General features: G+C 47.7%; 1 protein-coding gene across 4 annotated transcripts in view; it reads left to right on the top strand.

Annotated features, from left to right (window-relative positions):
- The window catches only part of KCNK10 (potassium two pore domain channel subfamily K member 10), a 154,791-nt gene extending 138,591 nt beyond the window's left edge, over positions 1-16,200 (top strand). For all 4 annotated transcript variants that reach the window (XM_013978357.2, XM_013978356.2, XM_021099591.1 and 1 more), the window contains 3 exons: positions 3,693-3,879; positions 7,446-7,588; positions 10,160-16,200. In XM_013978357.2, the coding sequence (XP_013833811.1) occupies positions 3,693-3,879; positions 7,446-7,588; positions 10,160-10,780 (951 nt within the window). In that variant the 3' untranslated portion in view covers positions 10,781-16,200. The remainder of the gene's footprint in view (positions 1-3,692; positions 3,880-7,445; positions 7,589-10,159) is intronic.

Here is a 16,507-nt window from a genome sequence, read left to right as displayed (position 1 = left end):
TTACACACTGATTTAATCTTCCAAACAGTCCTATGGGGTGGATTCTTTTATCTCTATTTTTAAAAGAAGAAACTGCTGCAAAAAGTTGAGAAGCTTGCCCAAGGTCACTCAGCCATTTAGCAGCGGGAATGAGATGCAGCGTCTCAAGCAGCCTGTCCCTAGACACCGAGTTCTTAAACACCATTTTTCCGTAGTAGCGAACGATTGAAGAGCTAATGGGGATAAGAAGCCCAAAGATCACTGAATGATGTGTTTGTGGTTTCATTTTGAAAGCTAGTTTAAAATGTTCAATTAAGGCGTGTTTTAAATGTTCAATTAAGGCATGTACATTTTTTTTAAGTATCTGGAGAGCAGCAAAAACATGGGTATCCAGGATAACAGATATTGCCAAACTCTTATGCCCATACCACTTCCTTTTATGGTGTATATACAATTTCATACACACGCACGCACGCACGCAAAACACTTTATTTTGTAAGTCCCTAAAATACCCGGATGATTAAATTCTCCAAGCCTTCTCTAAGCATCACCCTAGGTGTCTGGAGGAAGCAGCACAGGTTGGCCTTGGGCCGTGAGCGGTGGTGAAATGTTTATCATGCAGATAAACTCTGCAACAGATAATGCAATTAGGATGGAGCCTTTGTTACACATCTCCGTCTCCACTACCAGACAAATGCTGCCCCGTGCCATCTTCCCTTCTACCCACTTCCTGGAGCCTGGGAATGTCTCCAGCCTCCTACGTACTTGCTGCTCTCCTCTGCCAACCTCAGCCTCATTTGGATTGCAGTTGCGTTCACATCCTAATTTATGGCTTAACAAGTGTCTCCCAAACATTTAATTCCCTTTAATTTCATTATGCATTTGAGGAGGATGGTTTATAGAGGGGGAAAATGATAGTCCCACTGCCAGCAAGTAGATGAACTTAATGATCTGTGGGAAAGTCTCCTTTTGGGCTTTGGCTTTTCGTAGGTCTACAGACAGAACTAGGCTAATCGTAACTACATCCTGGATTCAGAGGGGGCTTACCTGCCCCCTCAAAGTCTTATGATATCCAACACAGAAATTCATGAAATGGGTGAAACATTCCCTGTGGTTCTCAGGTAATTTTTCTTGTCATAGTACTTACGTTTGTGGAAAAATGGTATTTTCACATGTAGTTTCAAAAATATCAATAAGTTATTTTTTTTTTTCCAGATGGCTTTTCTGAGGACATGGGGAGGGGCTATACAAAAGCATGAGTCAGCTTATTTTTTCCTGTTCCCATTTTATATACCAACGATCCTCTTAAGAGTCAGAGCACTTGACTCCTTTTTATGAAGGACTGTATTCCTTTCCCTTCATTCCTTCTTTCCTCCCTTCCTTTCTGGCCGTCATATGGAAGTTCTTGGGCCAGAAGTAGAATCGGAGCTGTGGCTCTGGCCTACGCCACAGTCATGGCAACACCAGATCCGAAACCCACTGAGCAAAGCCAGGGATCAAACCTACATCCTTATCGAGACAACATCTGGTCCTGCTGAGCCGTGACAGGAACTTCAGGATTGTATTTCTTTCGCTTTATGAATATTTAGGTAATGTATTAATCCAGGAAATGGCATGTAAATAGTGCTGATGGAGATTTGTGCAAATAAATATTCTCCGCTATAGCTAGTCCTAGTCATTTAACTGCCCACTCCGCCATATTGAATATACCTGGGACCAAGATCCCATCAGGTGGGATCTGATGGTTTTGGGGCTTTATTACAGAGGAGAGCAGCCATCTTCTTCTTCCCCCTCTTCCAGCTCCCTTGTCCCTTGGAGTTTTCCAGTGAAGGGGCAGCAGTTATGTCTGTCTCTACAACTCAGGGAAACTGAATCGTTATCAACCTTCCCATCTCAGAGACCTAGTCATTTCCTTGGCTAGCATTTCCTGGTTGAGCAGAGTTGGCTGATCATAGCAGTGCCTCTCTTGAGCATTGCTGTCCAGGGAAACCTGGCTGAGGTGTCCCTGCTATGGATGAAAGCTTAGGAATTCATGGACAGTGACGAGATCTCCTAGTGACAGGTTCTCATTCTGTCTTCCTTCCCAGAGGGGGGAAACAGGGTGGCCTATTTTTTTTTTCTTTTTTCTTTTTTTTTTGCTTTTTAGGGCTGCATCTGCAGCATATGGAAGTTCCCAGGCTAGGCACAGCCACAGCAACGCTGGATCCTTAACCCGCTGAGCGAGGCTAGGGATCGAACCCGCATCCTCATGGATACTAGTCGGGTTTGTTTCTGCTGTGCTGCCACAGGAACTCCACGGTGGCCTATTCTTCATGGAGGTTAATCTGGTTTCTTTCATTAGCGGAGGACTCTGGCAACTTTGAACAGGTGACTTCTTGAGTAACTTGAAAAGTGGTTTCCGTCACTGCACACTGGACTGAGAGTCCGTCACCTCAGAATTCTCATCTGGGCTCTGCCCCTCATTAGCACTTTATGCAAATTCCCCACACCCTTTTGGGCTGGTGTTTTCATCTGTAAAATGAGGTGTATGAATGCAAAGTTCTCTCTGTACTCTGGAGAGTCTCTGCCCTCTTATTCACTGGAAGGCAATGACAAAAACAGATCACATGGTAAGGATTTCCCATATCGATTGCCCTTAAAATGCATACTTTTGTAGAAACTCAAGGTGGGCAGTGTGCACAGGTCCAGACACTCTGGTGTGAAAACATATTTATGATAGTATGCAGTTTGGGGTGGGTATTGGTGCTAGGGTCCCCTCTGAGGACTGTCTCCAGTGCAGAACGGCCACTTTGAGAAGACCTGAAGGGAGGATTCGGTTTAGAGGCAATGCCGGTGTTGTCTGGAGTGCATTCAAGGGCACAGCAGTCTGCCTCCAGTCGACCTCTGGACTCCGTGGGCGCGATTCTTTTGCCCAAAGTATCAGTTTAATTTCCATTCCCAATGCATTTTCACTTCCTAACTACTGGCTCTTTCAGAAGCTGACATGAGATGAAGCCCCTCCTACTCATTTTAGACAGTGACCCTGTCATTCAGCACAGACTCCTGTCCTGCCCCTTGCTGGTACTACAGCCAGCAAACATGATGAGCGCAGCACCAGCTCAAACACGTGTGTTTTAAAAGAAAAATATGTTCTAAAGGTACAACTTCAGCAGTGGGCAGGCGGGTGAAGAAGCAGACAGACACTTGGCTGGCGTCTGTCACAAATGAAGATGGGGGTGGCTGTGTCTTTCTTCTCATCCCAACGTGCTGGCCTGTCTCAGGAGGCATTTTTCCCAGCATAGTCCTATTGCCACAAGGGAAACTGGGTGAAAATCCATCCCCACCACCCCTGTGGGAAGACCTCGAAACATGTGCCCTCCTGATGGAGGGTGAGTCACGTCACATGAGAAATGGCAGCAAGCCCTCCTTGGAAAATAGGCAGGTTGGACTAGTGAGGAAGTTAGAACCAGCATTTACGCGGCAGTCAGGGAACCACTCAAACGATATTCAAGGCAGGAGCTAAGTGGGGTTTCTTGACCCAGGGACCACTTTGACCGCCTGAGAACCTCTGTGTATTTTTTTAGGAGAGGACCCACAGCTTTCATTAGATTCTCACGAAGCTGCCCACAAGCAAAGGGAGGTTCAAAGCCACGGATGTTTCCCCCTCTACCTCTGTCTTCCAAATGCAGGGTGATGGAGCTGACTTGCCTTTCTCCTTTTCTGTTCTTTTTTAGAAAAAGCAAGTGAGTCAGACCAAGATCCGGGTCATCTCAACCATCCTGTTCATCTTGGCCGGTTGTGTTGTGTTTGTGACCATCCCTGCCGTCATTTTCAAGTACATCGAGGGCTGGACAGCCCTGGAATCCATTTACTTTGTGGTGGTCACTCTCACCACGGTGGGCTTTGGTGATTTTGTGGCAGGTAAGCACCCGGGGCATCCCATAGTCGCCTGGGCTCTGGGAGGGGCAGCAGATATTCTGTGGGCAGGGCTTTTCCAAACCACATGGAAAGATGTGGGAGGAGCCAGTGAGGCTCAGCGTCCCCACTGCTGGGCACGGGCTTGTTTCGAACCCATGGTTCTGTGTGAGGTAAACAGCAGCCGCTGTTGCCTCGAGAGGAAGCCACCTCTCCCTCCCCAGGATGCCGATTGCCCTTATCATCCTATGAATCATGCGTGAGTGGAATGAATTTCTCATTGGATTTTGAACTTCCGAATTGGGTTGAGGCTCCTTGAATCAATTGACAAAGGCTATATTAGCAAGTGGCAAATATGAAACTCTGGGGAGATGAGCATAGAGTTTAGTCTGCAGTGACCTGCAGATTAAGTGTCCTGATGCTGACATGACAGCCACTGTCCCTGCAAAAGTTGCCCTGGGCATGTCTGGATGCCAGACTTAAGACTCGGGTGACGACCAGGAGCTGAAAACAGCCTCCGGGGAATATCGTATTAGAATGGATTCTGCGTGAGAGTATATAGAATAGCCTTCGTTGTAAAAACAAATGCCAGTGAACTGTGCTTAAGGAAGCAAAAGAAAACCATCAAATTCATCTAGGGACAGGGAGCTTGAAAATTAAAATGAGATCTGACTTCTTACATATATCGTTTTCTGAGCATGGTAGGAATTTCCCGATGGAATAGTTCTAGGTGGTCAGACAGATGATCATTTTCTACCCCGAGGAGTGAACACTCTGACCGAGCAACTCTATCAGAACTTAAGACATTTAGAGAGGGCAGGGGTCTCCTCTCCTCGAATCTGGAAAACAGCAAATTCTGGAGAGGATGTTGAAGGTTGGTCCACAGGCACGCGGGTTATCTCCACATTGGTCCTGTGATACAGAAAACTGGAAGAGTGGTTTTGGAGCTAATCCAACTGGGAAGACGGAGACTGATGTCTACTCTGTAGAAATCGCAGTTTTATTTTTTTTTCTTCTTTTTACTGGCCAAAGACTAAGAATTGCCAAGTCAAGGTGATTTAAAAATCGTTTTGCAAAGAACCTGAGGCAGTGGGGCCCCACCAGTCGTTCTCAGCCATTGTGCAGCTCCTTGGCTTGGGCACGAAGTCACTTGATGCCATCTGATTAGAGGCCCGAAGCTCTGGAACCACACCACCCAGAGAAATGAGGAAAGGAAGAGGAACAACTGTCCGGTTCATTCCTTAGCATCATCCATGGCTGCTCTGTGGGGAAACTCAGTTGAGATTCTGATCCTGGGTAGATACACGCAGCGGCAGCTGGAGTTTAGGGCTGTTTTCACCAACATCTTTAAGTTCCCCAGAGCATCATTTGCGTTCGGCTGTGCCCCAGAGCCTTCTGTGCCAACCCTGGACTGTCTGGAGGACTGTCTTCCAAGGACACCAGTGGTGAACCCTGCTTTCCAACCCGTCATTGCTCAGTTCAGTCTGTTAATGTGGGGCAAAGATGGCACAGCCCTGGGAATATGAGCTTTGAAAAGTTGCCTAGGACTTAAACGTATTATTATTATTCTCATGAGCCACCATGGGCTGTGAGCACTTAGCACACACCCCACTTGACCTTATGTTTACTTACCTAGTAAAGTTGTGAGCTCCGCAGTCACACGCAGAGCACTGTTTTATTTCCCTTACGTACCTCTGATTACACAGCCATATCACCACCTTTGTCCTGAAGTCGCCACAGACCCGGGCCTTTTATAACTCACGTGCTGAATTATACCCGTTTCCAGAGCTTACACAGACCAACTTGAAGATTGCGTGCCTTAGAACCTAGAAGCATGCCACAGCCTTTTGGCAACACTCTAAGAGCGAAAGGATGCCCATCGTTGAAAAAGATACATTAACCAGAGCGGATGGTTGCTGTGATCTAACATGACATCAACTCAGAAATATAGTCGGAACATCGATCACCACACAGGATTAAGTCCTGGGTTATTTTGTAGCTGTCTCACTTGAGGACAGTCTGACAACCCTGCATGTATTTTGCAGCCCTGCCTGGGAGCTCACGCTGAGTTCCGCATTCCCGGCCAGCAGGTGATAAAGGAACGAGCCAAAAGCTGTTTACTGCCTTGCTCGCTAGCGCGCCCTAGTGACAGTCTTTTTTTTTGGGTGATGATGACTTGTTAAGGTAAATAAATATTTACTTTTAAGATAGCTCCAAGGAGAAAACTGCAGAGTTCTCCTGCTTAGCGCAGTGGTGAAATCAACCTTGAGAACCACTTAATGTTGAGGAAATGCCAACCGTGTCCTAGAGAAAGCTGAGAGGGAGCGTTGCCGGAAAGGGAAAAAACACAGCAGCTAAGCCAAACCCAGGGGGGCTTGCCATGGAAACCTTCAGTGAAATTTGGAATTCTGATTTTAAGAAGTGCTGGGAGTAGCTATGGAGACCTTGTGGGCTGCATTGCAAAGTGGGTTTGGTCACACTGAGAAGTGCCAGATGCCACAGTGCCTGAGCAGCGGCCTTGGGGAGGTTATTATTGATAGCGTGGATTCAGGGGTGCTAGATGAGGTTACAGCCTTGACCCAGTGGGAGAGTCTAGTGCTCACTCACCATATAGCACCATAAGTAACAGGACTAATGTCCATTGTCCTGGAAATGGCCACCAGCCTGCTTCACGGAGCAACGACATCGCACAGCGTGAGAACAAGGCTGGCGTTAGTGATTTCATGGAGCTTCCCCACTTCTTTACGAGAGAAGCCTGGGGCTCGGACTCTGTTTTTCGAGGCTACCTTTGGCTGCGCCGTAGGAGGGCTGGAATAAACAGGCTAATTACTTGGAATAAATGGCTGGTCCTCTCGGTGGAACAGCCAATCAATGCAATCAGGCAACTAGACGATTTGGTTTGATGGATTTTTACTGTAATCCCTATTTGTAAAATAAAGGGATTGGATTAGCTGGCCTCGAAGGTTCCTTTTCCTTCTAGCACGGTGATTCTAATTACTCAGTCTAATCGACCCTTTGTATCAGCATCGTGTGCACACCATCCCTCAGTTAGCATTAAATCACTATTGCTTGGGTCCCAGTCCCAGGGATCCCAGGAAGACTAATTTTCCTTCCACACACCTACTCATCTCTCGGTGCATGCATGTGTGCTTAAGGAGGAAATGGTTCCTAGAGTTCCACACCATCTGGGATTATTTAGTATTTTTAAAATTGAATTTAAGGCAGTTTAAGAAAAACTTAGCGACTGGGCCTGACCAGGCATTCTCTAATTCATCATCGAGCTCTGGTTTAGACTGGGTAGATCAGGTTGGTCACTGACATACTTTTGTTATGAGTATTATGATCAGTGATCAAGATTCAAGGGAAGTTAAGCCACAGGTCGGGCTCTTTTAGGGAAGAGACACAGGTTGTCCTTGCTCTCCCACCCATGTCACATCTTGTGTAACCTCAGGCCTAGTAGCCAAGTGTTAGATGGCAATGGGGTGACATCTCTGTTGCATGGGCTGGGATATGTTTCTTCTGCAAAGACCATCTGCTAGATCCTGGTTAAAGTAACGTTTGGTTGTTTTCAGGGGGAAACGCTGGCATCAATTACCGGGAGTGGTATAAGCCCTTAGTGTGGTTTTGGATCCTTGTTGGCCTTGCCTACTTTGCAGCTGTCCTCAGTATGATCGGAGATTGGCTACGGGTTCTATCCAAAAAGACAAAGGAAGAGGTAGGCTTCCTTCCAGATTCCGTGTATGTTCCTAGAATCAGATTAGCTCTTGCCAAGAATTACCTGTCTCTGTTCTATGGGATAGACCATTTCCCACTAAATGGGGGGTTCATAGGCTTCCTCGTTTTGAATCCTTGAATCAAATGGATTTTTGTTTTAAACGCCAGATTAAATGGAATAGCAGTTATTTCTGGATCCTTTTTTGGCAGGTGAGAAAATCTGGTGACTTACTTACCAACCCACAGATCCTGGAAAGATTAGTAAACAACAACATTTTAAAAATTGAAAAGAAAAAAAAATCCAGACATAGTCAGCAGAGGTAGACTATAGCTGAAGGTGTGTGCAATTGCCCTTAATCAGCAAGTGAGTTTTTCTCAATTCTGCATGAGATAAGTCATTGAACCATGGCTGCCCATGGGGACGTGAACTCAAGGGCTTCCTTTTACTACATCCCCTCCTGGTTTTTAGACCTGCAGATACATCTCTTTATGGCCGGTGGCACTCAGCATTTCCTCCTTCATATAAATGCGCACGTTTTTGTAATGTAAAGAATTATGGCCATGAGGTTGGGGGTTCGATCCCTGGCCTCGCTCAGTGGCTTAAGGATCTGGCATTGCCGTGAACTGTGGTGTAGGTTGCAGACGTGGCTCGGATTCCGCGTTGCTGTGGCTGTGGCGTAGGCTGTCAGCTACAGCTCCGATTCAACCCCTAGCCTGGGAACCTCCATATGCCACAGGTGTGGCCCTGACCAAAAAAAAAAAAAAAAAAGAAGGAAAGAAATATCCATGTAGCTTTCTGGGAAGAGAGGAAAAGAGATAAGAAAGGAGGAGGGTGAGTCCAGAGCAGGGAAGTACTAAAGAAAGGAAAGAGATAAAACCCCAAAGAAACAGGAGTTTGGGGTTAGTCAATGCAAACCATTCCATTTAGAATGGATAAGCAATGAGGTCCAAGCACAGGAAACTATATCCAGTCTCTTGGGGTAGAACACGATGGAAGATGGTATGAGAAAAAGAATGTATATATATGTTATGACTGTGTTGCTATGCTGTACAGCAGAAATTGACATGACACTGTAACAACTATACTCTTAAAAAAAAAAAGAAACAGAAAGAGGGACAGCCTCTTTAAGAGTGACTGACTGTTCCCTTCCCAGAATGTGGTCATTCTATGTAGAAGGGCCTGGAAGAGCATTGCTGAATGGAGACGTCTCCAGTATCATTCCTGGTTGCAGTGGTTTAATTTTCCTGGCTTGCACAGGCAATGTCAAGGCACTCTGCAGTCTGATTCTCCAGAGAGCTAAGTGACCTGCTGAAAATCAGCTGTAATAAAAGAGCACCCACATAAATATTGATGTTCCTCAGTGCAGAAATCCCAGTTACTCATCTGTACAGGAAAGCACGAGATTTGTATGAATTAGCCCTGCTGAAAAAGAGCCCAGAGATTTGGTACTGATCCTCATGCAACACTGCACCATAAGGAAGTATGTTCTATGGACTTTGGCAGAACATGGCCCCGCCCCTTCCTGCACCCTGACCAGGGAAATTTGGTTTCCAGGTGCCCCAGTGGATCTTACTGAACCAGGGCAAGCTGGATAGCCCAGGGCCAGAGCATGGCCCGGGCAGAGGGTGACACTTGAGCAGGTTGCCCAGGACTGAGGGGGTACCTGGGACACAGGACTTTCCGTTATTTTTTTTTTAATTTAATTTTATTTTTTTATTATTATTTTTTTCTTTTTTTTGTCTTTTTTTTTTTGTCTTTTTGCTATTTCTTGGGCCGCTCCTGTGGCATATGGAGGTTCCCAGGCTAGGGGTCTAATCGGAGCTGCAGCCGCCAGCCTGCGCCAGTGCCACAGCAACGCGGGATCCGAGCCACGTCTGCAACCTACACCACAGCTCAGGGCAACGCCGGATCGTTAACCCACTGAGCAAGGGCAGGGACCGAACCCGCAACCTTATGGTTCCTAGTCGGATTCGTTAACCACTGTGCCATGACGGGAACTCCCAGGACTTTCCATTTTAAAACCAGGTCATTCCCAGGCTGACTGGGACAGGTGGGTCACCCTCCCCAGATAGAGGTCTTAGAGGGACCCAGAAGGGCAAAGGATCTGCTGAACATCTGCTTCCTACCCAGGACCCAGCTAAGTGCATGTCCACCATGCAGTCACGTGAAAAACTCTGTGAGCGAGGCAGGGCTACCCCAGAGTTATGTTGGAGGAATGAGGCCAGACCGTGGAAAAGGAGGTGGAAACTCAGGAACTCAGGCCTGTCCAACTCCAAGTATCGCTCTTGCCCTCGCAATGCCATCAGCCTCTCCTTCAGTCATCGCCTCCTGTTTCTCAAGCGTCCACGTGGCTCCCCCGCCCACCAGGGTCCCCATCCCTCCTGAGACGGGTCTCTGGGGCTGCAGGAAGGGCCCGGGCAGGGTAGCATCCTGCCCGTCCTGCCGGGTGCAGGTGCCGCCACCACCTCCGGGCCTCCTTCTGGTGGGGACACGCAGGGGCTGCGGGTGCTGGGGGTTCCGGGTCGGAGGTGACTGTCTCAGCGCGTGGTGGTGGTTCTGTCTCCCGGCCAGGTGGGTGAGATCAAGGCCCACGCGGCCGAGTGGAAGGCCAACGTGACGGCCGAGTTTCGGGAGACGCGGCGGCGGCTGAGCGTGGAGATCCACGACAAGCTGCAGCGGGCGGCCACCATCCGCAGCATGGAGCGCCGGCGCCTGGGCCTGGACCAGAGGGCCCACTCGCTCGACATGCTCTCCCCGGAGAAGCGCTCCGTCTTCGCCGCGCTGGACGCCGGCCGCTTCAAGGCCTCGTCCCAGGAGAGCATCAACAACCGGCCCAACAACCTGCGCCTGCAGGGGTCCGAGCAGCTGAACAAACACGGGCAGGGGGCCTCGGAGGACAACATCATCAACAAGTTCGGGTCCACCTCCAGGCTCACCAAGAGGAAAAACAAGGACCTCAAAAAGACCTTGCCCGAGGACGTGCAAAAGATCTACAAGACTTTCCGGAACTACTCCCTGGATGAGGAGAAGAAAGAGGAGGAGACGGAAAAGGTGTGTAACTCGGATCACTCGAGCACGGCCATGTTGACTGACTGCATCCAGCCGCCGGCCGGGATGGAGAACGGGGTGGTCCCCACGGACACCAAAGACAGGGAGCTTGAGAACAACGCATTACTTGAAGACAGAAACTAAGTGGTAAGGACACTGGACTTGACGGAGCGTTGTGGGGGTTTTTTTGTTTTGTTTTGTTTTGTTTTGAATATTCACCCTGAGACACGTGCCTTAAACAAGACTTCTTGTTAGTCTGAAATTACATAGCATCGAAGAATATATTTCACTGTGCCATAAACGACTGAGAAAGCTTGCTCTGCCAAAAGGAATCAAAGAACAAGGACTTCAGTTGCGATCAGGACTGCAGGACACCCAGGGAGGCTTCCCTGGCATAGGAGGTCACAGACACAGGTGTCCAGGGCGAGACCAAGGTGATGCTGTGCCCCAATGCCGCACTGCCCCCGCGGTGGCAGGTAGAAAAGGGCAGCTATTCCTTAGACCAGCCATCTGAAAGGAACAGGTGTGTCTTTTCCTGGACCTACCGTTAGTGATACGTGCACACACAGAAGGGGACCGGATTAGGGGGTGAGCTGGTACTGGCAACTAGGGTAAGAGTGGACATTTGGGCATGTTGCTCTGAGTTCCAATTTTGATACACACCATTCAGTGCACATCTAGGCTTTCTAAGCTCCAAATGAATGAATGTCCTTGGGACCCAAGAGCACCTGGAATTTGTTGGAAGCAGATCAGAGCACACATTAAAAGGTGCAATTGCTTTCCTCATTACGAAAGAAAAAAAAAAATCACAAACACATCACACTGTGGATATTACCTTAACCAATGACAGAAGCCTGCTGCATTTTTGTCTTTCTCGCAGGGGCAGGTAGTGCACATGAACTTGCAAGCATTGGTGAAAACTCAACCTCAGCCGCTGCATGGTGACAGGCAAAAATCATGCGTTTTCCTCAGTGGGTGCAATGGTGAAAATAAACTGGTTTTGAAATGTTCATGTTCATTCTTCTAGGAGCTTCTGTTACAATTTCTTTTGATAAGAGGGGGAAAAAAATACCAAAACTATTGCCTTGCATGATGCCGGTGGCTTGCTGTTCTGTCTATCGGACCCTGCATTTTTATAAACATAGATGTCCTGCATGTCTAAGACATACCAAGGAGGACCATGGCATCATTCCATCTCAGGGCTTCTTGTCCCTTTGGGTGTCTTAGGATAGACGTAGTGACATGAGGTCTAGTCTTGCTATCTGCAAACAAAAGGAAAATTAATCCCTCAACCAACCCCTGTACTGGACGATTGAATTGTTTTCATTGCTTGCAGCTTAAGTGCCATTATTGCCATTTAAAAATATAATACTTAAAAGAAGTATTTGAAAGATTTCACGTTTATGTTTGGGTGTTCCTTTATTCTGAAAGCATCCCTTCTTCTCCTTGCTCATTGCTTTACCCACACCTGCTAGCCCCCCAAGTTGGAACACCACTGTGATTGCTTGTTTCTAGGCACACAGTAACCAACACGTGGGGACAATTATGATTGTTCCATGAGGGCAGAGCACTCAGTGAAGGGCAGTGGGGGAGAGGAAGGTTCTAAGTGGATTTTTATCACAAAGGGAACAATCTGTCCTAGGCCAGCATCCTGTGTGTGCCTCAGCCTTTTTCAGAGTTGGCTTACCATCAGACTGGCTCAAACGTGGCTGTTTGAGCCACACACTTAAGCATTTGGACCTGGAAATACGAGGAAGCTGCTGGTCATGGGCCTCCTAGGCTCAGTGCCACCTTTTGAGGATATGGCATAACTGATACATAGAGTGGACTTATCAGAAGATCACAGGGGTAGCAGAGACTTCCAGAAACCATCTAATGCTTTCTGACTTCCAGGGAAAATGATGCCCACTACATCCTTGACCTCTGGTACCATGGTGGACCTCTTCCTGCCCAGCTCCCCCAAATGCAGAGCTCTCTCTTGTCTGGAGCACATGCAGCCCCTCTTGTCCCTCTGGCCCCCGATTTTAGACTCTAGGTATAGATGTGGTGTTGCTTTTGGGAAGGAGTCAAATAAAAGTCAAGTTTGATGAGGCCCTTTCTTGTTCGAGGTAGGTCTGGGTTCATGCCTTCATGGGGCTGGAGCTGTGCCTCCCTGGGGGCATCCTGTGTTTGCACAACAACAGACACTTGGGAAACAGTGTAAGTGCGGGTGTGGGTATTGGTTCTTCATATGGGATTCATTCCAGCCTGTTTTAAGAAATTGGTAGATAGCTGGGGCTTTCTTATTCTGACAAGTTCAAAGCTTTCCTGTCCAAGGATCTTGTTCATTTGGGTTTCCACCCTCTATTCCTTGGTACCTTCCTTATAGTGGTGGGTTAAAATTCTAGACCCTATCACCAAATCTGGCCAAGAGGCTTCCCTGTCATTTTTCTAGTGGCTTCTGTGGGCCAGGCACTAGATTAGGCACTTTATGGGTATGGGCTCACTGAAACCTCACAGCAACACTCTGCTCTGCCGGAAGTGTTTGCAGACCCATTACACAGATGATGACACAGAGGCTCAGGGAAGCTAAGTAACTTACCTAAGAGCACACAGCAAGAAGGTGGTAGAGCTGGTGTTCAAAGTCTATCTGACCAAAGTCTACTTTTGACTTTGCTATAGCGTCTGTGTCATGCACTCTTGTGTGTGTGTGTGTGTGTGTGTGTGTACCCACATGTGTCTTTTTAGTTTCACGGACACAGATTACAGAGGTGGGGAGAAGATCTTGACGACCAAGACGGTACGAGGTCTTTGTATAAACTTGGCCTAACGTGTTGCCCTTGCAGATGCTTCCTGGACAGTATTCTGTATGTGGCGCCCTTTCTGCATTGTTAAATATGCCCTTTGCAAGCGCGCTTTTGCACTTTACTTGCTTATCTTGCAGTAACTCGGCCTCCAGCTGGAGCAAAACAATTCAAAGTTCTAAGCTGCACACTCTACCAAATGCAATGGGTGTGGGTGTGTGCATAGACACTTGCCCAGACCAGTCAAATCCCAGGAATGTGGAGGGATCAAAAATAGCCTTTGGCTGAGAGTTCTCCGACGAACAGATGGGGCCAAGGCCCTGACGAGAAACATCAAGAGTCTTCCTTGTGTGGAGATCGATCGCTTAGATCTGAGGGCAAAGTGTCTGAGCACCTATAACATCCTCAGAGCAGATGCTGAGAGGGCACGAGAGGCTGGACTCCACTGTGTGGGTACCACTAAGATTTGCGGGGAGGCCAGGGGTTTTGGAATTGCTTGAAAGTTACCTTTTTTACATGGGGCCAAATAGAGTTTGAGAGGATGAGGTTAAGTGGCTGCAAATTCCGCACACATGTGGGCACAGCCCTGTCCATCCAGCTGCCCGTCCCCCCCGCCTGGAGAAAACATTCTGATTTTGCACACAGGGCACAGGGCAGTGTCCTTTGTTTCTCCTGGTAATCAGACATGGAAAGTTTTGCTCCACCATAGATCTGGAGGTTTATTGGTGAGAGCCAAGGAACGGTTTGGAGAGACTGCAGCTCAATGCCCAGCCCTAATCCAGCAGTGACTCTAAGCCTTTATCACTTTGGGGGAAGGGCCCTCATGTGCGCCTAGGCAGGAGGGTCCCTGACCTACAGCTAAGGTGACTCGGGCTGTTTGTCTGTGTTCCCCAGTCCCAGCCTGTGACCTTGGGCCTCTCGGTCCCCTTGCTACATCACCTGCACATCGAGGGAGTTGAACACAGATCATTGTCAAGGTCCCTTTTAGTTTGGCAGTTCTCTGACCATTCCCTGGTCTGTGACTTAATGAAATGTACTAAGAACACTTCTAGCTGGATTTATAAATACTGAGTAATGGGCCCCACTTATTTTAGGCAAAGACGAGAGCTCAGTCTCTTGCCCTTTGGGATTTGTCTTCTGGGTGATTGATGGAGAAACAGATGTATTTGGGAGCCTGGTGGCCAAATTAGGACAGTGTCCTGCATAGGCTCACTCTGTTCTCCTTGACAGCACACTGTCCCCTGGGGGACTTGGGGCATGGGGGCTTTTTCTTTTTTTTTGGCATGGTGTTAAGACTAAAGAATTTTGAGCTATTGTTGTTTGCAATCAATTATAGTAAATATCCCCTCTGATTTATGAACTCATATATTCTAGACAGGTATTTCTTACTTAGACCCCCACCCACCTATACACACACACACACACACATGCACGCACACATGCACGTGCACACACGCAGAGGAGATGGCTGCTTGGGTTCTATGGGAACCGTTCATGTTGAAAGTCCTAGTTGTACTAGGTGTTGGCACACCACCCCTTGCCTCCCCCTGGGATCATATTTCCTTGCTCAGTCATCTCTGCTCATACATTTGTATGCTTGGCTTTGAGGGTTAATGAGAATGTGGTCAGAATTTGGAGAGGGTAGATTTTTATTCGCTGTATTAGATAAGAATGTAAGACCCTCCAATGTGTATGTACTGTGGCTTCTGAACAATAGGAAAACAGACATGTAGAGATTCTCTTTAAAAAAAGTTTAAGGAAAGCCAGTATTGCATTTCATGCCTCTGCTTCCTGCATCCCACTAATGTTTCAAATGGGGGTTATTCTTTCTCACTGTTATGATGCAATTGTGTGCAAAGACAGTGCTGCGTGAGCAGAGGGAGCTAGCTAGCTCTCCAGGGTAGAGCATCAGAGCTAATTAGTAATGGCCTTAAAAAATAAAAATGGCAACTCTCTCAAACAAAGATGACTTTAATTTGGCATTGTGGATACTGCAAATTCTGCGTCTGGAAACTCTGGAAGAGCGCGCCGATTCCACGGCTGTAAATAAAGTCCCGCCCTATGTCCTTGCACGAGGAACCAGCTATGTGGTCCTTCAGCATCCTGCCCACAGTCCCCATAAACCTCAGTCCTCCCGTGGTGGTCCCTAATTCATGTGACATCAGTGCAGTGGCAGTGAGGAAAAATAAGAGGTGCCTCTGATTTTACTGAAAGTGATCATTTCCACAGGTAGCTAAGAGATGTGGAATCTTACTGTCCTCAGCTCGTAAGTGAAAAATCTCAAAAGAGTTCCCTGTGCATTACCAAGCCCCCTCCCTGTGAGACTCCCGCTCCATCCATATAGCAGTCCTGTGCTGCCAAGGACAACTGGGAAACCTCCCCTTTGCCATCAGGGCGCTGAGCTTGAAGGGAGAAGGTGCCTAGACGCGATATGCAAACCAACCCACGGGCCAGCCTCTGGCTTCTTACCCGTCCCAGAGTCACAGGCAGGGGACCCCTTAACAATGATAAACCCACGTGTGGAGTTGTCTTACCTATTTTTCTCTCTGTAGGATTTCATGGTGCTTTAAAAAGAAAAAAAGGCATTTTACAGAAAATAATGCCGGGTTGGGGGGGGAGGAGGGAATTTCGTAATGTTCTTAGGAAAAGTACAAAAGCAACTTTGCTTGTAACATTTCAATAAGCTGTGCTGCTATTGTCTTTATTTGATGATGTAATTTTTTTTTTTCAATGATGGAGAAAATTGCAACAAAGACCTTCTGGAAGATCCAATCCAACGTCTCTCCTGTTTTCCTTTCTTTTGTGGGGCCAAAAGTGGTTCATAGCGGCTGGGTTGGGTGGTACGCTCAGGACCACAGGTCTTCTGGGGACAGGCTTCTTGCCTGGCTGGACACTCACAGGCATTCATCAAGGCAGAGCCTATGGAAACCCATGGTCTTGCAGGCGGAGAAGGCTGTAGCAACGCAAGAAGAGGAAGCCTCACCCCGTGTGATTACTGCACTTTTCTTTTCATTTCCCTGGTTTTATCTGATCCTGATTGCATGTTGCTGGGGGTGGGGGGGGGTGGACAGCACATTTTCTAGGTGAG

The sequence above is a fragment of the Sus scrofa genome, chromosome 7 (assembly GCF_000003025.6).
Source record: "Sus scrofa isolate TJ Tabasco breed Duroc chromosome 7, Sscrofa11.1, whole genome shotgun sequence".
NCBI lineage: Eukaryota > Metazoa > Chordata > Mammalia > Artiodactyla > Suidae > Sus > Sus scrofa.
The sequence above is the reverse complement of the archived record's forward strand: the minus strand, read 5'-3'. Positions and strand labels throughout refer to the sequence as shown.